At 43.1% G+C, this 22,712-nt stretch overlaps 1 protein-coding gene across 1 annotated transcript in view; it reads left to right on the forward strand.

The window, feature by feature from the left end:
* The window catches only part of LOC126417172 (galanin receptor type 2-like), a 318,704-nt gene that overhangs the window by 277,508 nt on the left and 18,484 nt on the right, over positions 1–22,712 (forward strand). The window contains exon 3 of the mRNA XM_050085069.1: positions 14,011–14,126. Coding sequence (XP_049941026.1) covers positions 14,011–14,126 — 116 coding nt within the window. The remainder of the gene's footprint in view (positions 1–14,010; positions 14,127–22,712) is intronic.

Consider the following 22,712-nt stretch of genomic DNA (forward strand, 5'->3'; position numbering starts at 1 on the left):
AATGACTGAACCTAGGGAAAATAGCAGTGTTGGAAAATTTGGTTGTTCCGTGGTCCCAGCGCAATATCGGCTACCATTTGTTTGTTCACGTTGCGTGTTGCGTGTTCTTAAAGCGGGCGTTCAGGCATCTCTTAGTAGTTGCTACATACGCCTGACAGAATTTGCAAGGGCTTTTGAATAATTCCGCCGTGGCACGCGTGGGCAAAAAATGGTTCAAAAAGCTCTGAGCACTAAGGGACTTAACATCTGAGGTCATTACTCCCTAGAACTTAGAACTACTTAAACTTAACTAACCTAAGGACATCACACACATCCATGCCCGAGGCAGGATTCGAACCTGCGACCGTAGCGGTCATGCGGTTTAAGACTGTAGCGCCTAGAACCGCTCGGCCACTCCGGCCGGCAAAGCGTGGGCAGTATTTAAACACAGTAATAAGGCACCTTTGTTGGTAGTTTTTAATCACCGTCTTCGTGTCATGATGATGATGTCTGTGACTCTCTTGAAGATTGGGAGAAAGACTTTCGCCTTAACTGTTACTCCAATGATAAATGCACAGTGGAGGAATTCACTGGAGATAGCACATGTTCAGCGTGGGGAGCGGAATCGATCTATTCCCTTTCAGAGAACACTGCCCACGACTTGCCTCAGGAGATTTAATGATACCAGGAAAAGGCCATAACCGGGTGGGTGGACGATTAAGTAAAAGTGAATCAACCGGAAGCGAGTACCATTATGATAGTCACATATCCCTCCCTCTCGAAATGAAATTACGATGACTGTCTGGTCTTTTATAGATTATAATTAGCTGAGAATAACACAATATATTCTAGCAGGATTGAGTTGATTTACTGAAAATACGACACTGTTTAATCCGATGAAATTCTTACAACAGTGCCTGATGCGATGATCGTAAAAAACTACGAATTTTTTAGAATAGTGAATAAAATATAGTTTTAAAGGATTCATTCCATCTCTAATTCACTCGATGACGCCAAATTCTGCAAACCAGTTAAAGAGAACATTTGGATTATCTTCGTATTTCTCTTTTGGAAACGAAAAACAAACGTGCTCCCCCAACGCTTAAACTTTACACATCGTTGGTATGCATGTTACCCAAGTCTTCCCTAGTTATCCACGTGACAGCTACAACAGCAGAGATGGATAAGCGATGATCAGTCTCACGATGAAATTCCATGTATTTCCGATATGAAAGATATCCATAGAATTTAAGAGAACACATAAGGAGGAATTCATAACATTGTCACTAAAACTGCTATAGCTACTTTCTTGTCAGATGCCACTGACAGTTTTCCTGCAAGAAAAAAATCATGTTTCTCTTAAAGATCTCTGCACTATCATTGCAACCAGTTTGAACTTAAAGATGTTCAAGACACACTTCAAATGAACAGCACATTTTTAGTCAATTTACAGAAGACAAAGCTATGCCAGTAGTTGTCCAGAAACAGATATTGAATGAAGACTGCGAACGTTGTGTGGTGTAGGGCTTCAATGGGAGATTCTCTGGACACATCATGGCATTATGCTACTCTTACGAAGATCCTGACATCTGTTAAACCAATACTAAGTGAGTTTATGCAATATGCGTCTTACAATTCACATACATATATAGCCAAGGTCTAAAGATTTATTGTATCCATAATATTGTAGGCTTATGAAGAAGACAAATTAAGCAGTCATGCATAATAAAAATTTATTTAAATGTGATGCCTGGAGCTTATCGTAAATATATTTACTGTTGTTGTTGTTGTCGTCTTCAGTCCTGAGACTGGTTTGATGCAGCTCTCCATGCTACTCTATCCTGTGACAGTTTCTTCATCTCCCAGTACCTAATGCAACCTACATCCTTCTGAATCCTCTTAGTGTATTCATCTCTTGGTCTCCCTCTACGACTTTTACCCCCCACGCTGCCCTCCAATGCTACATTTGTGATCCCTTGATGCCTCAGAACATTTCCTACCAACCGGTCCCTTCTTCTCGTGAAGTTGTGCCACAAAATCTTCTTCTCCCCAATTCTATTCAATACCTCCTCATTAGTTATATGATTTACCCACCTAATCTTCAGCATTCTTCTGTAGCACCACATTTCGAAAGCTTCTATTCTCTTCCTGTCCAAACTATTAATTGTCCATGTTTCACTTCCATACATGGCTACACTCCATACAAATACTTTCAGAAACGACTTCCTGACACTTAAATCTATACTCGATGTTAACAAATTTCTCTTCTTCAGAAACACTTTCCTTGCCATTGCCAGTCCACATTTTATATCCTCTCCACTTCGACCATCATCAGTTATTTTACTCCCCAAATAGAAAAAATCCTTTACTACTTTAAGTGTCTCATTTCCTAATCCAATTCCCTCAGCATCACCGGACTTAATTCGACTACATTCCATTACCCTCGTTTTGCTTTTGTTGATGTTCATCTTATATCCTCCCTTCAAGACACTGTCCATTCCATTAAACTGCTCTTCCAAGTCCTTTGCTGTCTCTGACAGAATTACAATGTCATCGGCGAACCTCAAAGCTTTTATTTCTTCTCCATGGATTTTAATACCTACTCCGAATTTTTCTTTTGTTTCCTTTACGGCTTGCTCAATATACAGATTGAATAACATTGGGGAGAGGCTACAACCCTGTCTCATACCCTTCCCAACCACTGCTTCCCTTTCATGCCCCTCGACTCTTATAAATGCCATCTGGTTTCTGTACAAATTGTAAATAGCCTTTCGCTGCCTGTTTTTTACCCCTGCCACCTTTAGAATTTGAAAGAGAGTGTTCCAGCCAACATTGTCAAAAGCTTTCTCTATGTGTACAAATGCTAGAAACGTAGGTTTGCCTTTTCTTAATCTTTCTTCTAAGATAAGTCGTAAGGTTAGTATTGCCTCACGTGTTCCAACATTTCTACGGAATCCAAACTGATCTTCCCCGAGGTCGGCTTCTACCAGCTTTTCCATTCGTCTGTAAAGAATTCGTGTTAGTATTTAGCAGCTGTGACTTTTTAAACTGACAGTTCGGTAATTTTCTCATCTGTCAACACCTGCTTTATTTGGGATTGGAATTATTATATTCTTCTTGAAGTCTGAGGGTACTTCGCCTGTTTCATACATCTTGCTCACCAGATGGTAGAGTTTTGTCAGGACTGGCTCTCCCAGGGCCGTCAGTAGTTCTAATGGAATGTTGTCTACTCCTTGGGCCTTGTTTCGGCTCAGGTCTTTCAGTGCTCTGTCAAATTCTTCACGCAGTATCGTATCTCCCATTTCATCTTCATCTACATTCTCTTCCATTTCTATAATATTGTCCTCAAGTACATTGCCCTTGTATAGACCATCTATATACTCCTTCCACCCTTCTGCTTTCCCTTCTTTGGTTAGGACTGGGTTTCCATCTGAGCTCTTGATATTCATACAAGTGGTTCTCTTTTCTCCAAAGCTCTTTAATTTTCGTGTAAGCAGTATCTATCTTACCCCTAGTGAGATAAGCCTCTACATCCTTACATTTGTCCTCTAGCCATGCCTGCTTAGCCATTTTACACTTCCTGTCAATCTCATTTTTGAGACGTTTGTATTCCTTTTTGCCAGCTTCATTTACTGCGTTTTTATGTTTCCTCCTTTCATCAATTAAATTCAGTATTTCTTCTGTTATTCAAGGATTTCTACTAGCCCTCGTATTTTTACCTACTTGATCCTCCGCTGCCTCCACTACTTCATCCCTCAGAGCTACCCATTCTTCTTCTACTGTACTTCTTTCCCCCACTGCTGTCAATTGTTCCCTTATGCTCTCCCTGAAACTCTGCACAACCTCTGGTTTAGTCAGTTTATCCAGGTCCCATCTCCTGAAATTCCCACCTTTTTGCAGTTTCTTCAATTTTAATCTGCAGTTCATAACCAATAGATTGTGGTCAGAATCCACATCTGCCCCTGGAAATGTCTTACAATATAAAACCTGGTTCCTAAATCTCTGTCTTACCATTATATAATCTATCTGATACCTCTTAGTATCTCCAGGATTCTTCCATATATACAGCCTTCTTTTATGATTCTTGAACCAAGTGTTAGCTATGATTAAGTTATGCTCTGTGCAAAATTCTAACAGACGGGTTCCTCTTTCATTTCTTACCACCAATCCATATTCACCTACTATGTTTCCTTCTCTCCCTTTTCCTACACTCGAATTCCAGTCACCCATGACTATTAAATTTTCGTCTCCCTTCACTACCTGAATAATTTCTTTTATCTCATCATACATTTCATCAATTTCTTCATCATCTGCAGAGCTAGTTGGCATATAAACTTGTACTACTGTAGTAGGCGTGGGCTTCGTGTCTATCTTGGACACAATAATGCGTTCACTATGCTGTTTGTAGTAGCTTAGCCGCACTCCTATTTTTTTATTCATTATTAAACCTACTCCTGCATTACCCCTATTTGATTTTGTATTTATAACCCTGTATTCATCTGACCAAAAGTCTTGTTCCTCCTGCCACCAAACTTCACTAATTCCAACTATATGTAGCTTTAACCTACCCATTTCCCTTTTTAAATTTTCTAACCTACCTGCCCGATTAAGGGATCTGACATTCCACGCTCCGATCCGTAGAACGCCGGTTTTCTTTCTCCTGATAACAACGTCCTCTCGAGTAGTCCCCGCCCGGAGATCGGAATGGGGGACTATTTTACCTCCGGAATATTTTACCCAAGAGGACGCCATCATCATTTGACCATACAGTAAAGCTGCATGCCCTCGGGAAAAATTACGGCTGTAGTTTCCCCTTGCTTTGAGCCGTTCGCAGTACCAGCACAGCAAGGCCGTTTTGGTTATTGTTACATGGCCAGATCAGTCAATCATCCAGACTGTTGGCCCTGCAACTACTGAAAAGGCTGCTGCCCCTCTTCAGAAACCACGCGTTTGTCTGGCCTCTCAACAGATACCCCTCCATTGTGGTTGCACCTACGGTACGGCCATCTGTATCGCTGAGGCACTACAGTTGCTTAAAACTACAACCAGAATAAAATAATAAAATAGGACATCTTTCTTTTGAAAACGCTTCGTGGCTCCCATCTGTCTTATCCTCTGGACGAATGGAGGCAAACAGTGTGTTCCCCAGCCAAACGAAGCCTCGCATCAACAGCGGGCCATTCTCAGTACTGACGGTCCGCAGCGCCACTGACTTGCTGCCTCCACGCTACCCTCTCAGGCACAGTGCTGTTGAGCTCCCTCCAGCATGTTTTCGCTTTGGCTGGAGGATTCCAGAGGCCATTTGCTCCTTGGCTGTCTAAGACCGATCTGTGGTCGTCCATCCTGTATCACAGCCAGCCGGCAGATCCTGGGTCAGCCCCCACTGGTATCAAAGAAGCTCTGCAGTCACGCCAATGCCTGACTCCCAGCGAAGCACCGCACACTTGTCAGCTGCTTCTCGCGGTGACCGGGCGCTAACTTTCTTACAGTATGGCCGATTCCGTTCCGGCAGTGCAATTCGTCTCCACCACTGCGACAACCCCATGGACAAGCCACGGCGATGCAAAACTGGCGTGCCGTGCAAGGCGGCGAGCGCCGCACGGAGACTTGTCAGCCAGTGCCATTGCCAACAACGTGCTTGAGACTCGCCACAACTGTTCTCCATTGTCACAGGAAACCTCGGAGTGGCGCTGCGTCCGTCAGGTCACCGACACAAAGGCTCTCTGGCGTGACAGGCGCGAACTGCTGGGTGAGGCAGGAACTCAGGCTTGCCGGTAAACACCTATTTCACGGCACAACTAGACAAACAGTCATTAAAAATAGATTTCCATGTGATAGTAGAAGAGAAGCACAATATGTCAGTACTCATGCGCCAGAGTTAGCTGTCTCTTGTGTTGCAAAACGTAGCACATAAAAACGGGATTCCCATACTTCGGGTTCTGTTGCTGATATAAAGGTAGGATCAATTATTTTGGATATCGTTTGGGTTAAGAACCATTTGTATACTGAACAGAAGGATCCTCGTACTATAAATATGTTACAATGCAACGTCGACATTTAAATATTACGCACTTATACCAACTGAGGAAAAGAAAGCAAATCGGCTGGATCTTCCTGCATCACATTTGATTTACGGTACGTCTTAAAGAGCTTATGGAGACGGTATTAAATCATGGGCGGTTCCTGAGAAAACCCGGAGTATATGGTTCTTAGGTCCAAAACTGAACCCCGGATTCCGAGACTGCTACACACTCCAAACGTCTGAAATTTTAACGATATATTCTTAAGATCACTATCTCCAACAGACTAAAATCTTCTTGATAACTTAATAGGTTTCCGAGATACAGAGGTTCAGAGTAACCCTACTTGTACACGTAAAACACGCACGTAGAGTCCTATGGGAGGCGAAAACATTATAAAGGACGTAGCACGGAAAAATATGATGTAAAGCGTCTTCGTTATCATCAGAACGATTCTCGAAACCCCATGTTGTTGTAGTACTGAAACACGGGGAAAATTTTTTGTGCACATAAAATTTCATCTGAGCTGTAAAATTATGTAGTTCTGTGTTATTTTACCAGCCCATAAAATTCTATCTGTATGAGTGACGTCCCCTGCTTTTGCAGCGAATAGAAGGAAACCAGGGGGAAAATGTCCCCATTTATTAAAAGACTGACTGAAAGGTTGGGTACCAGCAGCCTCACCGTCTTCAAAAATTTTTCCATGGATTTTGTCATGGTTACATATTCGCACTTTTGAATGTTGAGAGAGAAGAAATCATTGATAGTAGGAAAGAGATGGAAGAGTCATAAATACTATAATATAGTAGACAGTGGTTGTGGTATAGGAAGAGTGTAGGAGACAATGGCAGTAAATGAGGAAGAGAATGACAAAGTGTCAGTGGATCATAGTTGGCAGTGACAAAGCAGTGCTAGGAAAAGGGCGAAGGAGGCAGTGCTATTGAGAGAGGACTAAACAGAAGGAGACAGTGAAAGTGGGTGAGGGCTGGTTATAATGAAAGACAGAGTTATTACAATGGCAACGAAGAGGGTAGTATGAAGGAATGAATGAGGAAGTAGCTGTAAAACAAAGAGAGAGATTGTCACAATGAGAGTGACCAGTATTTGTAGGACAAAACAAAGGAGACTCTGGCTCTGAGACAGGTGACACTAACAGTGAGACAAAAAGGTTATGACATTGAGTTGGGCTGTATGAGACTGTGAGGCTGGAAAATGGGTATGGATGTGTGTGAGCAACTAAATTGAACAGCGATGGACTTGTGGGAATAATTTGTATAGGTATTGGCCGGCCGGGGTGGCCGAACGGTTCTAGGCGCTCCAGTCTGCAGTCCTTAGTTTTTTTCTTTTTGGTCATCAGTCTACTGACTGGTATGATGCGGCCCGCCACTAATTCCTTTCCTGCGCTAACCTCTTCATCTCAGAGTAGCACTTGCAACCTACGTCCTCAATTATTTGCTTGACGTATTCCAATCTCTGTCTTCCTCTACAGTTTTTGCCCTCTACAGCTCCCTCTAGTACCATGGAAGTCATTCCCTCATGTCTTAGCAGATGTCCTATCATCCTGACCCTTCTCCTTATCAGTGTTTTCCACATATTCCTTTCCTCTCATATTCTGCGTAGAACCTCCTCACTCCTTACCTTATGAGTCCACCAAATTTTCAACATTCGTCTATAGCACAACATTTCAAATGCTTCGATTCTCTTCTGTTCCGGTTTTCCCACAGTCCATGTTTCACTGCCATACAATGCTGTACTCCAGACGCACATCCTCATAAATTTCTTCCTCAAATTAAGGCCGGTATTTGATATTAGTAGACTTCTCTTGGCCAGAAATGCCTTTTTTGCCACAGCGAGTCTGTTTTGACGTCCTCCTTGCTCCGTCCGTCATTGGTTATTTTACTGCCTAGGTAGCAAAATTCCTTAACTTCATTGACTTCGTAACCATCAATTCTGATGTTAAGTTTCTCGCTGTTCCCATTTCTACTACTTCTCATTACCCTCGTCTATCTCCGATTTACTCTCAAACCATACTGTGTACTCATTAGACTATTCATTCCGTTCAGCAGATCATTTAATTCTTCTTCACTTCCACTCAGGATAGCAATGTCATCAGCGAATCGTATCATTGATATCCTTTCACCTTGTATTTTAATTCCACTCCTGAATCTTTCTTTTATTTCCATCATTGCTTCCTCGATGTACAGATTGAAGTGTAGGGGCGAAAGGCTACAGCCTTGTCTTACACCCTTCTTAATACGAGCACTTCGTTCTTTATCGTCCACTCTTATTATTCCATCTTGGTTGTTGTACATATTGTATATGACCCGTCTCTCCCTATAGCTTACCCCCACTTTTTTTCAGAATCTCGAACAGCTTGCACCATTTTATATTGTCGAACGCCTTTTCCAGGTCGACAAATCCTATGAAAGTGTCTTGATTTTTCTTTAGCCTTGCTTCCATTATTAGCCGTAACGTCAGAATTGCCTCCCTCGTCCCTTTACTTTTCCTAAAGCCAAACTGATCGTCACCTAGCGCATTCTCAATTTTCTTTTCTATTCTTCTGTATACTATTCTTGTAGGCAGCTTCCATTCATGACCTGTTAAGCTGATTGTGCGATAATTCTAGCACTTGTCAGCTCTTGCCGTCTTCTGAATTGTGTGGATGATGCTTTTCCGGAAGTCAGATGGTATATCGCCAGACTCATATATTCTACACACCAACGTGAATAGTCGTTTTGTTGCCACTTCCCCCAATGATTTTAGAAATTCTGATGGAATGTTATCTATCCCTTCTGCCTTATTTGACCGTAAGTCCTCCAAAGCTCTTTTAAATTCCGATTCTAATACTGGATCCCCTATCTCTTCTAAATCGACTCCTGTTTCTTCTTCTATCACATCAGACAAATTTTCACCCTCATAGAGGCTTTCAATGTATTCTTTCCACCTATCTGCTCTCTCCTCTGCATTTAACAGTGGAATTCCCGTTGCACTCTTAATGTTACCACCGTTGCTTTTAATGTCACTAAAGGTTGTTTTGACTTTCCTGTATGCTGAGTCTGTCCTTCCGACAATCATATCTTTTTCGATGTCTTCACATTTTTCCTGCAGCCATTTCGTCTTAGCTTCCCTGCACTTCCTATTTATTTCATTCCTCGGCGACTTGTATTTCTGTATTCCTGATTTCCCCGGAACATGTTTGTACTTCCTCCTTTCATCAATCAATTGAAGTACACTCCTGGAAATGGAAAAAAGAACACATTGACACCGGTGTGTCAGACCCACCATACTTGCTCCGGACACTGCGAGACGGCTGTACAAGCAATGATCACACGCACGCCACAGCGGACACGCCAGGAACCGCGGTGTTGGCCGTCGAATGGCGCTAGCTGCGCAGCATTTGTGCACCGCCGCCGTCAGTGTCAGCCAGTTTGCCGTGGCATACGGAGCTCCATCGCAGTCTTTAACACTGGTAGCATGCCGCGACAGCGTGGACGTGAACCGTATGTGCAGTTGACGGACTTTGAGCGAGGGCGTATAGTGGGCATGCGGGAGGCCGGGTGGACGTACCGCCGAATTGCTCAACACGTGGGGCGTGAGGTCTCCACAGTACATCGATGTTGTCGCCAGTGGTCGGCGGAAGCTGCACGTGCCCGTCGACCTGGGACCGGACCGCAGCGACGCACGGGTGCACGCCAAGACCGTAGGATCCTACGCAGTGCCGTAGGGGACCGCACCGCCACTTCCCAGCAAATTAGGGACACTGTTGCTCCTGGGGTAACGGCGAGGACCATTCGCAACCGTCTCCATGAAGCTGTGCTACGGTCCCGCACACCGTTAGGCCGTCTTCCGCTCACGCCCCAACATCGTGCAGCCCGCCTGCAGTGGTGTCGCGACAGGCGTGAATGGAGGGACGAATGGAGACGTGTCGTCTTCAGCGATGAGAGTCGCTTCTGCCTTGGTGCCAATGATGGTCGTATGCGTGTTTGGCGCCGTGCAGGTGAGCGCCACAATCAGGACTGCAAAAAATGGTTCAAATGGCTCTGAGCACTATGGGACTCAACTGCTGAGGTCATTAGTCCCCTAGAACTTAGAACTAGTTAAACCTAACTAACCTAAGGACATCACAAACATCCATGCCCGAGGCAGGATTCGAACCTGCGACCGTAGCGGTCTTGCAGTTCCAGACTGCAGCGCCTTTAACCGCACGGCCACTTCGGCCGGCTTAGGACTGCATACGACCGAGGCACACAGGGCAAACACCCGGCATCATGGTGTGGGGAGCGATCTCCTACACTGGCCGTACACCACTGGTGATCGTCGAGGGGACACTGAATAGTGCACGGTACATCCAAACCGTCTTCGAACCCATCGTTCTACCATTCCCAGACCGGCAAGGGAACTTGCTGTTGCAACAGGACAATGCACGTCCGCATGTATCCCTTGCCACCCAACGTGCTCTAGAAGGTGTAAGTCAACTACCCTGGCCAGCAAGATCTCCGGATCTGTCCCCCATTGAGCATGTTTGGGACTGGATGAAGCGTCGTCTCACGCGGTCTGCACGTCCAGCACGAACGCTTGTCCAACTGAGGCGCCAGGTGGAAATGGCATGGCAAGCCGTTCCACAGGACTTCGTCCAGCATCTCTACGATCGTCTCCATGTTAGAATAGCAGCCTGCATTGCTGCGAAAGGTGGATATACACTGTACTAGTGTCGACATTGTGCATGCTCTGTTGCCTGTGTCTATGTGCCTGTGGTTCTGTCAGTGTGATCATGTGATGTATCTGACCCCAGGAATGTGTCAATAAAGTTTCCCCTTCCTGGGACAATGAATTCACAGTGTTCTTATTTCAATTTCCAGGAGTGTATTTCTTCTGTTACCCATGGTTTCTTCGCACCTACCTTCCTTGTACCTATGTTTTCCTTCCCAACTTCTGTGATGGCCCTTTTTAGAGATATCCATTCCTCTTCAACTGTACTGCCTACTGCGCTATTCCTTATTGCTGTATCTATAGCGTTAGAGAACTTCAAACGTATCTCGCCATTCCTTAGTACTTCCGTATCCCACTCATTGCGTATTGATTCTTCCTGACTAATGTCTTGAACTTCAGCCTCCTCTTCATTACTACTATATTGTGGTCTGAGTCTATATCTGCTCCTGGGTACGCCTTACAATCGAGTATCTAATTTCGGAATCTCTCTCTGACCATGAAGTAATCTAATAGAAATCTTCCCGTATCTCCCGGCTTTTTCCAAGTATACCTCCTCCTCTTGTGATTTTTGAACCGGGTATTCGCTATTACTAGCTGAAACTTGTTACGGAACTCAATTAGTCTTTCTCCTCTTTCATTCCTTGTCCCAAGCCCATATTCTCCTGTAACCTTTTCTTCTACTCCTTCCCCTACAACTGCATTCCAGTCGCCCATGACTATTAGATTTTCGTCCCCCTTTACATACTGCATTACCCTTTCAATATCGTCATACACTTTCTCTATCTGTTCATCTTCAGCTTGCGACGTCGGCATGTATACCTGAACTATCGTTGTCGGTGTTGGTCTGCTGTCGATTCTGATTAGAACAACCCGGTCACTGAACTGTTCACAGTAACACACCCTCTGCCCTACCTTCCTATTCATAACGAATCCTACACTTGTTATACCATTTTCTGCTGCTGTTGATATTACCCGATACTCACCTGACCAGAAATCCTTGACTTTCTTCCACTTCACTTCACTGACCCCTACTATATCTAGATTGAGCCTTTGCATTTCCCTTTCCAGTTTTTCTAGCTTCCCTACCACGTTCAAGCTTCTGACATTCCACGCCCCGACACGTAGAACGTTATCCTTTCGTAGATTATTCAATCTTTTTCTCATGGTAACCTCCCCCTTGGCAGTCCCCTCCCGGAGATCGAATGGGGGACTATTCCGGAATATTTTGCCAATGGAGAGATCATCATGACACTTCTTCAATTACAGGCCACATGTCCTGTGGGTACACGTTACGTGTCTTTAATGCAGTGGTTTCCATTGCCTTCTGCATCCTCATGTCGTTGATCATTGTAGATTCTTTCGCCTTTAGGGGCAATTTCCCACCCCTAGGACAAGAGAGTGCCCTGAACCTCTATTCGCTCCTCCGCCCTCTTTGACAAGGCCGTTGTCAGAATGAGGCTGACTTCTTATGCCGGAAGTCTTCGGCCGCCAATGTTGATTATTTATCAAAATTTAGGCAGTGGCGGGGATCGAACCCGGGACCGAAAACGTTTTGATTATGAATCAAAGACGCTACCCCTAGACCAGTTTAGTTAGGTCCAAGTAGTTGTAAGTCTAGGGGACTGATGACCTCAGAAGTTAAGTCCCACAGTGCTCAGAGCCATTTGAACCATTTTTTTTTGTATAGGTACTGCGGAGGGTAGAATCAGGCATCTGGAACCACCATTTTCAGTCAATCTTTTAATAAACAGGAGCGTATTCCTCTTTTTTGTGGTCCGATAGGAGTCTTTTTCCGCCAATAATCTACCTAATGAAGAACTAACTGCAATAAAGACACGCGTTTGATTCGCTAGTAGTTAAAGTTTCATGATGAGAAAACTGGTGACTTTTATATCAGGGATATATATACCTTTGGTATGTACTGTCGATGGCTGCTCTGTGGTAGTCAATGACTCGCTTTCCACATCTACGTATTTGACAGTTTATTCGATGCCTTCTACGAGGATTGCCCAGAAAGTAATTCATCGCACTTTTTTTCTTCAACAATTCTTTATTGAATATAATGAGAATTATACACACTAAAGTATGGTGTTTTACCTAGACACCCTATTTTTCCACGTAATCCCCATCCCGTTCGATGGCCTCCCTGCAGAGCGAAATAAGGGCGCGTATGCCCTGTCGGTACCAACCCTTGTCCTGGTGACGGACCCAGTGCTTCACTGTGTGAACTTCCTTTGTTGACTGACAAGTGCATCAGCAACTGCCGAGTCGCAATATGTCTGTCCTCGCGAATTACATCATCAGCTCGCTGCAACATGTCAGGTGTGACAGCCGTGGATGGTCTCCCCGACCGCTGCAAATCGTGGTGGAGCTCAGCCGAACCGCCATCTGCTAACCTCACCCTACGTGCCCTGCGACTAACTGTACTTCTGGAGACAGCAGATGGTTTATAGACTTTGCACAAGCGTTTGTGAGTGTCCCCACAGTTGCTTTCTCTGCAGTCAGAAATTCAATGACGGCACGTTACTTGTAACGTACACCACAATCCTGCAATTATCTGCCGGAAGTGACGGAAACCTGCCGCGCTCACTCAAGAGACTTCAAGTAATACATCCGTAATATTTCAATTTTATAGCATTGTTTTCGGCTCAGAAAAAAATGCGGTCCATTAGTTTCTGGGAAACCCTCGCATAAACCCCACAGATAGCGGGTTCTGAGGCGTTTGTATCGAGCTGTTTCTATTATTTATTTTTTTGTGAAAACGTCCACTGTGGTATAACTGCAGACATAATGCTTTCAAGCTACAAAACCATTCGACCAATTCGACAATGTAATCAAAGGAGACCAGGGCGCTTAACTGATGTAATTATATATGAGTCAACTGCAATTCACTTTCGTGCCATCTGCAACGGGGAGTCAAAAATTTTTAGTGTGATAGGTGTTATATTCGCTACACATATCGCTGTCTATCTTTCTGATAGTGGGTTCCGTTGTTCAAGGTCCAAATTACCGGTCGAAACACCGTTGTACAATGGCTTGTATTATCGCATTAAATATTACAGCCCGCTTCTCTTTATTTCTCAATGACCGTGGAAAAGCTGCTGACATGCAAAGAACAAAAGGAATGTTGTTCTATCCTCCCAAAAACTGCTTTACACCTAATCATCTTTAGTCTCATAACAAAGGGATCGGAATTGAAGTGGATAACAAAGAGAAGCATAAACATGAATAATTGTTGAATTTATGTCTTTTGACTCCATTAAACAATTACCACAGTTACAGGTTTTGTCGTTTTTCGCAGGTGTGGCCGTGGGCGCCAGCGTATTCACCATCACAGCCATGAGCATTGACCGCTACCTGGCCATCAGACACCCTATGGCTTTCCGGAAGATATTCAACCGGCGGACCACGATCGCTGTAAGTCAAATCTTAAACATTATATCTGTTTGCGTATTATGAAACACAATTAAGGAAAAAGTATATACATTACATTGATGGCCATATGTTGCTACATTATTGAGTTGACAAATCCCTGCACACCTTTCTCATTTACGTATTCCGTTGTTTTCCTAAATCGTATAAGGCTGAAATAATTCGTCTGCATCTACATCTGCATGACTGCAATTCCTCTGGCAGAGTGTTAATCGAACCATCTTCATCCTACTTCTCTACCGTCCCACTCTTGAACAGCGTCCAGGTAAAACGAACACCTAAATCATTCCTTGCGAGCTGTGATTATTCTTTTCTTATTACAATAATGACTTTGGCCTCTGAAGGCGGGTGCCAACAATATTTTTGGATTCGAAGGAGAAAGTTAGTGATTGAAACTTCGTGAAAAGATGCCCATCTCGCGTAGTATATCTGCGGCATTCTCTCACCTATTTCGGGACAATACAAAACGAGTTGCCATTCATTGAACTTTTTCGATCTCCTTCGCTAATCCTATACGACGCGAATCCAACACTACGTAGCAATATTCGAAAAGAGGGCAAACAAGTATACGGTAGGCAGCCTCTTTAGTAGGTCTGTTGCATTTTGTGAACGTTCTGCAAATATGTCTTAGATCAGCTTCCCCCACAACATTATACTTGCAATCTTTACAGTTCAAGTCATTCGCTGATATAATCCCTAAGAATTTAACTTTCATGTTACCAAAATTTGGTGGATTCAATTCAGGGCTCTCCAAAGCACTGCGTGTGTGAGAATGTGAAACGTAACTGAATCTGAAATTAATGAAGATCAGGCATACCCTTGAGTTACAGCACCGAATTAAATGCGCGCTGTAGAATTACTTACCTTAGTATTGGTCTTTGAGTAGCTTCCTTCTTGACTAAGCAAACCGTTCTCGACACGGCCTGGAACACCGCCACTGTTTCAATTTAGAGAAAAAGCAGTCAGCAGTAGCGGCCTAAGACTTACGCAATAAGAAGCTACCCTCAGACGAACAGAGTGTCAGGGAACACTCTTGGCCCTTGGGACGGGAAACTGCATCTGTCAAACATACTCGAGGTTCAACGTGGAGTGCCACAGGGATCTAAATTGGGACCCCTTCTTTTCCTTGTACACATAAATGACTTACCAGGAAATATAGATGTAAAGACATATATGTATGCAGATGACATAACTTTTCTATCTGTAAACCATGTACTTGATAACCTTGTAAGTGATATGAAATTGGCAAAAGAAAATGCAACATCATGGTTTAATGCCAATGGTCTGGTATTAAATGAGGAAAAGACCCAGAATATGTGGTTCAGTCTATCAAAGACTACAAAAATAGAAAAACAAAAGGCAAAGTTTTTAGGTATTGTACTTGACAACAGTCTAACATGGAACTCTCATGTTGATCACATAGTGGTTAGGTTGTCAAGAGTTATATATTTGTTGAAGAGACTGATGTGTTGTGTGACATTTGAGTACGTAAGGACAGCGTACTTTGCCTTTTTTCAATCTGTTTTAAGGTATGGGTTAATACTCTGGGGAAACAGCAGAACAATAAATGAAATTATGGTGATCCAGAAGAAAGCAATCAGAGTAATGGCTAAGGTAGATAATAGAACACATTGTAAACCATTGTTCACTAAATATAGAATTTTAACAGTAATTAATTTATATATTCTTGACAGTGTTAAGTACATACTTGCTGAACTACCTAATTTAAGTGTAACAAATGAAAGACATGGCTACTATACAAGAACGTGTACTTCTCTGCTGTTGCCACAAAATAGATTAGCTAAAACTAACAATAGTCATAAGTATATGGCAATTAAAATATATAACAAATTGTCTAAAAATGGGTCAATCAAGCCTGACAAATTATTTAAAGACAATGTTCATAACTTCTTGTTAACTAATCCATTCTATTCATTAGAAGAATTTTTAGAAATGCCCAATATCAACTTAAATATGTAAATTTTTTTTTTGTAAAATTAATAGGTTAAATGAACTGACGAAGTCTATTGCATGTAACAATGCTGAATGACTAATAAAGAATCTGAATCTAAAATGCGGAAGAATCATCAATGACCAATGGTATGAGGATGGAAAAGGTAATGGAAGCCACTGCATTAAAGATGTATGATGTGTACCAATAGGACATGTGACCCCTAATCGAAATGTGTCGCCGGCTGCTGTGGCCGAGCGGTTGTAGGCGCGTCAGTCCGGAATCGCGCGACTGCTACGGTCGCTGGTTCGAATCCTGTCTCGGTCATGGATGTCTGTGATGTCCTTAGGTTAGTTAGGTTTAAGTAGTTCTAAGTTCTAGGGGACTGATGAAATCAGATGTTAAGTCCCTTAGTGCTCAGAGCCATTATTTAAAAGAAGTGTCAAGATGATCCATTGGCAAAGTATTCCTAAGTAGTCCTCCATTTGGATCTCCGGGTGGGTACTACCAAATGGAGAGGTAATAATTTCCACAGCGAAACTCTTTCTCGGAATCTGCCAGAAAACCCAAAGAGATTATGGTCATACATAAAGCACACCACTAGCAAGAGACAATCAGAGCCTTTACTGGGCGATAACAATGGTGAAAACACTCATGACAGTGTCACTAAAGCGGAGTTATTAAACATCGTTTTCCGAAACTCATTCACCAAAGAAGACGAAGTAAATATTCCTGAATTCCAATCAAGAACAACTGCCATGATGAGAAACATAGAAGTTGATGTCCTCGGGGTAGCAAAGCAGCTTAAATCACTTAATAAAGGCAAGGCCGGTGGTCCAGATTGTATACCAGTCAGGTTCCCTTCAGAGTACGCTGATACAGTAGCTCCATATTTAGCAATTGTATACAACCGCTCCCTCACAGAAAGCTCCGTTCCTAAAGACTGGAAAATTGCTCAGGTCACACCTATACTCAAAAAGGGACATAGGAGCAATACGCTGAATTACAGGCTCATATCACTAACGTCGATTTGCAGTAGGGTTTTGGAACATGTGTTCGAACATTATAAATTACCTGGAAGAAAGCGATTTATTGACACATAGCAAGGATTCAGAAAATATCGTTCTTGCGAAATACAACTAGCTCTTTATACTCACCAAGTAATGAGTGTTATCGACAGGGGATATCAAATTGATTCCATATTTTTAGACTCCCAGAAGGCTTTCGACACCGTTCCTCACAAGCGTCTTCTAACCATGCTGCGTGCCTATGGAATATTGCCTCATTTGTGCGACTGGATTCGTGATTTCCTGTCAGAAAGGTCATAGTTCGTAGTAACAGACGGCAAGTCATGGAGCAAAACAGAAGTAATATCTGGCGCTCCTCAAGGAAGTGCTGTAGGACCTCTATTATTCCTGAGCTATATTAACGAGGGCATAGGAGACAATATGAGTAGTCGTCTTAGATTGTTTGCAGTTGATGCTGTCGTTTACCGCCTTGTAAAGTCATCAGATGACCAAAACGAATGGCAGAATGATTTAGATAAGATATCTGTATGGTGCAAAAAGTGGCAATTGACTCTGAATAAAGAAAAGTGTGAAGTTATTCACTTGAGTACTAAAAGAAATCGCCTAAATTTCGATTACGTGATAAGTCACAAAAATCTTAAGGCTGTAAATTTAACTAAATACTAAATTACAATTACAAACAACTTAAACTGGAACTATCACATAGATAATGTTGTCGGTAGAGCAAACCAAAGACAGCGATTCATTGGCAGAACACTTAGAAGGTGCTACAGGTCTACTAAAGAGACTGCTTACACCACGCTTGTCCGCCCTATTCTGGAGTATTGCTGTGCGGTGTGGGAACCGCATCAGGTGGGAATGACGGATGACATAGAAAAAGTTCAAAGAAGGGCAGCTCGTTTTGTGCTATCGCGAAATAGGGGAGATAATGCCACATACATGGTACGTGAATTGGAGTGGCTATCATTAAAACAACGGTGTTTTTAGTTGCGACGGGATGTTCTCATCACATTTCAATCACCAGTTTACTCCTCACTTTGTCCGCACTTCTGCTAATTAAAACATTCTGTTGGCACCCACCTACATAAGGAGAAATGATCATCACTATAAAATAATTGAAGTCAGGGCTCGCACAGAAAAAATTAAGTCCGAGCTTCTCCCGCGCGCCGTTCGAGAGTGGAACAGTGATCGACAGCTTGAAGGTGCTTCATCGAACCCTCTCCCAGGCACTTTATTATGAGTAGTAGAGTAATCACGTACATGTAGATGTAGTGACCTACGAGAAAAAACTAAATAACCAACTAAAGGGTAGCGTACTACGAGTCGGAGCTTCGAATGTCAGAAGTTTGAACGTGATAGGGGAGATTGATAATCTGAAAATAGAAGTGCCGAGGCACAGTCTAGATATAGAGTGGATCAGTGAAGTGAAATGGAAAGAAGGCCAGATGAATACATGGTAATTTCGACAGCAGCAGGAAGTTATGTAATGGGAGTAGGATTCGTTATACGTAGGACGGCAGGGCAGAAAGTGAGAAGGTTGTTTTCATCAGACTCGACAGCAAACCAACATCGACAACAATAGTTCAGATACACAAGCCGACGTCGCAAGCAGAGGATAAGGAGATAGAGAAAGGAAATGTAATTCAGGACGTAATGGGAGGTGAGTACCTATTAGTCATGGAAAGGGGAAGAAGACGTGGCTACGGGAGAATACGATTTTGGTAGTAGAAATGAGATATGAGAAATACTTGTTGAGTTCTGTAATAATCTTCAACCACTAATAGTCAATACTCTGTTAATTAAAACAGGTGGAGACACACTTGGAAAAGGCCGGGATGTACTGAAGGATTTCAATCAGATTACATCACTATCAGGCAAAGATTCCGAAATCAGATATTGGATTGAAACGCGTACCCAGAATCGGATATAGATTCAGATCACAATTTAGACGTGGTGAATGGTAGGCTGAAGTTTAATAGACTAGTCAGGAAGAATCAATGCGCCGAGAAGTAGGATACGTTTGTAACAAGGAACAAAGAGACGCTTGAACTTCTCTGAGGACGTAGATACTTAGATACTAAAAGCTCAGTAGGCAGTTCAGCTGAAAGCAATAGATATCTACAAAAAATGCTATCACAGGCTCTAGGAAGAAAAGTGTATTTACAAGAAAAGCAACAGTGAAGAAACAGTGGGGAACAGAAGAAATACTTCAACTTATCGACGAAAGAAGGAAGTACAAGAATGTTCGGGGAAATTCAGGAATAAAGAAATGAATGTCACTTAGGAATTAATTATAAAGGAGGTGGCGGGAAGCTATGGCGAAGTGACTACAGAAAAAATTTGATGAAACAGAAAAAGATATCGTTGTCGCAGAGACTGACTTTGCATATAGAAAATTCAAAACAACCTTACAACCTTCGGTGGCATTCAGATCCATGGCGATAACAATACGAATGCAATGCGTGTGTCAAATGCAAATGATTCTAAGAAAAATAGGGACATGCTATAGACAAAGTCATGTAATATACAATATGAACAAGAGCCAAGAGGGAACAGTGAGTGTGGAAGTCTATGACCCAATGGAGTGTATGACAGGGATGGATGTAGTCTTTCGCTCCTACTGTTCAATCTATACATCGAGGAAGCAATGACTGAATTAGATGAAAGTTTCAAGAATTAGACTAAAATTCAAGATGAAAGGATGTCAGTGATAAGATTTGCTGATGACATTGCTATCCTTGTGAAAGTGAAGAAGAATTACATGATCCTCTGAATGCAATGAAGATTCTGATGAGTGCAGAATATGGATTGAGAGCAAATCTAAAAAAGACTCAAGCAATGAGAAGTAACAGAACAGAGAACAGCAAGAAATTTAACATCATAAATTGGTGATCACAAATGAGACGAATTAAGGAATTCTGCTACAGAGGCAGCAAAGAAACCCAAGACGGACGGAGCAAGGAGAACAACAAAAGCAGTCTACCTCTGATGAAAATAGTCTTCCTGGCCAATACAAGTATGCTACTATCAATACTAATTTGAGGAAAAAATTTATGCGTATGTATATTTCGAGCACAGCATTGTATGGTAATGTGACATGGACTCTGGGAAAACCGCAACAGAAGAGAATCGAAACGTTTTTCAGGTGTGGTGCTACAGAAAAAGCTTGAAAAATTGATGGACTGAAAAGATAAGGAATGATGAAGCACTTCACAGAATCGGCGAGGAAAATAATACATCGAAAGAAGAAGGGACAGAATGATAGGACATCTGTTACAACATATCTAGGAACTATAGAGAGTGAAAACTGTAGAGGAAGAGAGTCTGGAATACATCAAGCAAATAATAACGAAGGGTGCAAGTAGTACTCAGAGATGAAAAGGTTGGTACAGTAGACGAATTCGTGACGGGTGAATCTGAAGGTGAGAACTGTTGCAATATTTATCATTTAAAGGCAATGGTTGTGATAATAAACTCAGTGTTTCAGCAACTCTATGATTTATGGTAAAAACACATGAAGCACGCAAATGTGTACCTTAGCATAAAGTGTTACCGCACATTTTAGGTTTGAGGAGGTTGCTGTGCCATAAGCGCAAAGTAGGGAGACTTCGATGTGGAGAAATAAGCACCTACATGTAGACAAGGTATCAGTGTGACGTGTATTTCCCACGTGAGTGCGGTAAATGCGGAAATGTGAACTATGCTGACGTTATTATCAAATCAATACGCCTACGTCCCTTGAGCGCATTGTTACAGATGACGAAAGCTAGTGCGTCCACTGGTAACAGGAGTCGAAATCACCGACCATCCACAATCTTCTCCCCCAAGAAGATCAAGAGACAGCAATCTGCTGGAAAGGTGATGTTTATCCCAATCTTTGATTGCCGGGGCCAGTTGCTTATTGATTTCGAAGAACTTGGTGGGGCCATCACAGGGGAACGGTACTGCACAACATTAGACAGAACTACGACGTTCAGTTTAGGCGAACCATCCATGAAAACTGCTACAAGGAGTCCTTCTTCTCCATGATAACGCTCGTCCCTACGTCGGAAATGTCGTGACGCAGAAGTTACGCCAAGAGGACGGCACCCGAGCACCGGCCCTATACTACTAATATGTCCCCATGCGGTTTCTGTCAGACGAGGACGTACAGCAGGCAGTTATTTATCCGCGCAGCAGAGCACGGTTTTTTTTATTAAATGGGTGTCTTCAGCTAGGTGGATAGGTAGGATTTTTGTCTCACTGCTCACAGCGATCCTGCCTAATTTGCATATCGATTCTGGTCTTTATGGCCTTAGAACCGAACGTTTTTGATCGGCGCAAATATGAGAAACGCGAAATAAAGTTACCGAAAGAGATGGAGTTGCATTATATGTCGGGTTTAGTTCTGTGAAATAGGCACAGTAGCTTGTCTACGATGATCACAGTGGTTGTTTGATTTTTTTAATTAGAGGTGGAGCCCCTCCACGCTAACACCGGCATGGTCGCCAACTCAAAAGGTATGCTGCCATCTCTGCATATGGGTTAGTTTTCACTAATGTGAAGAGTCGCAGGATGTGGGTACTACGATGTTTGCATACGTCTGGTTAAGGTTAACCATTATACGCGCTCATCTGGAGAAAGATTGGGTCGAAAGTCGAACGAAGGGTAGCGGTTTGAAGGGCAGAGGAAAAGAGTGCCAAGGCAAGAGCCAAGGGAAAAAAACCTCTGCGACAGTTAGGTCGGGTAGTTAGAGCAATAGCGGATGTCTTACTGACTGCGACAGGTTATGCAAGGGTAGGCTTTGTTAGTAGTGGGTATCATGCATGTCGATTCCTTTGAAGTTGTGAGGTGCTGTTACTCGGCGGCTGGCGCTGGGTGCCGGTGTTGATCTCTCGGTCGGCGTCAGCATAACTGCAACAGTTAGGTTCATCCTCGTTTTGTGTCCGATACATCACACATCAGATGCACAGTGAAGGGTAATGTTGGCGACCTGTTTGTGCGTTAGTGGACGAGCTCGTCGGTTTCTCTGCTGTAGGTTGTTGTGTCGGATTTAGTGGTAGCTGGCATATCCAGTCAACGTTGCTGATGTGCTGGGGCTTGCCGACGTTTGTCGCTTGTAGGTGTATGTCAGCTTGGCATGGGTTGTTATGCCCTAGCTAGTAGTGTCTTTGGCCGCTAATGCTTCCACATATAGTTCTTGTGGGTGTTTGGAACTAACATCCAAGAACTTTAAAAACCTGAGGTACATGAGTCAGTGTTAGCTATCCTGCAGTTGAACTACAGTACCCTAGATTTCCCTAAAATGCCAAAGCTATAAGCGATGTTTTCCATAATCTTCAGTGTACTGTGAGCAGAGAGGCGAGGCAGTGACTCTGTGACTTGAGAGCTGAGCTGCAACTTAGCCTCCGTCACCTGTCCGTGACATCTGCCCTGAAACGCCCCCACCTTCCGTCCCTCCTCACCCCCTGTGACCGACTTTCAGCATCTCTCCGTTTTTCCCATCTCCTCCCAGCAGTCTGCTCCTTTCTTTCTGCCAGACAAAACACGACCACCAATTCTCTCAATGTTGCTACAGCTCGCCAATGGCGTAATTCTTTCTTTGACAATATT

This window comes from Schistocerca serialis, chromosome 8 (assembly GCF_023864345.2).
Source record: "Schistocerca serialis cubense isolate TAMUIC-IGC-003099 chromosome 8, iqSchSeri2.2, whole genome shotgun sequence".
Classification (NCBI taxonomy): Eukaryota; Metazoa; Arthropoda; class Insecta; order Orthoptera; family Acrididae; genus Schistocerca; species Schistocerca serialis.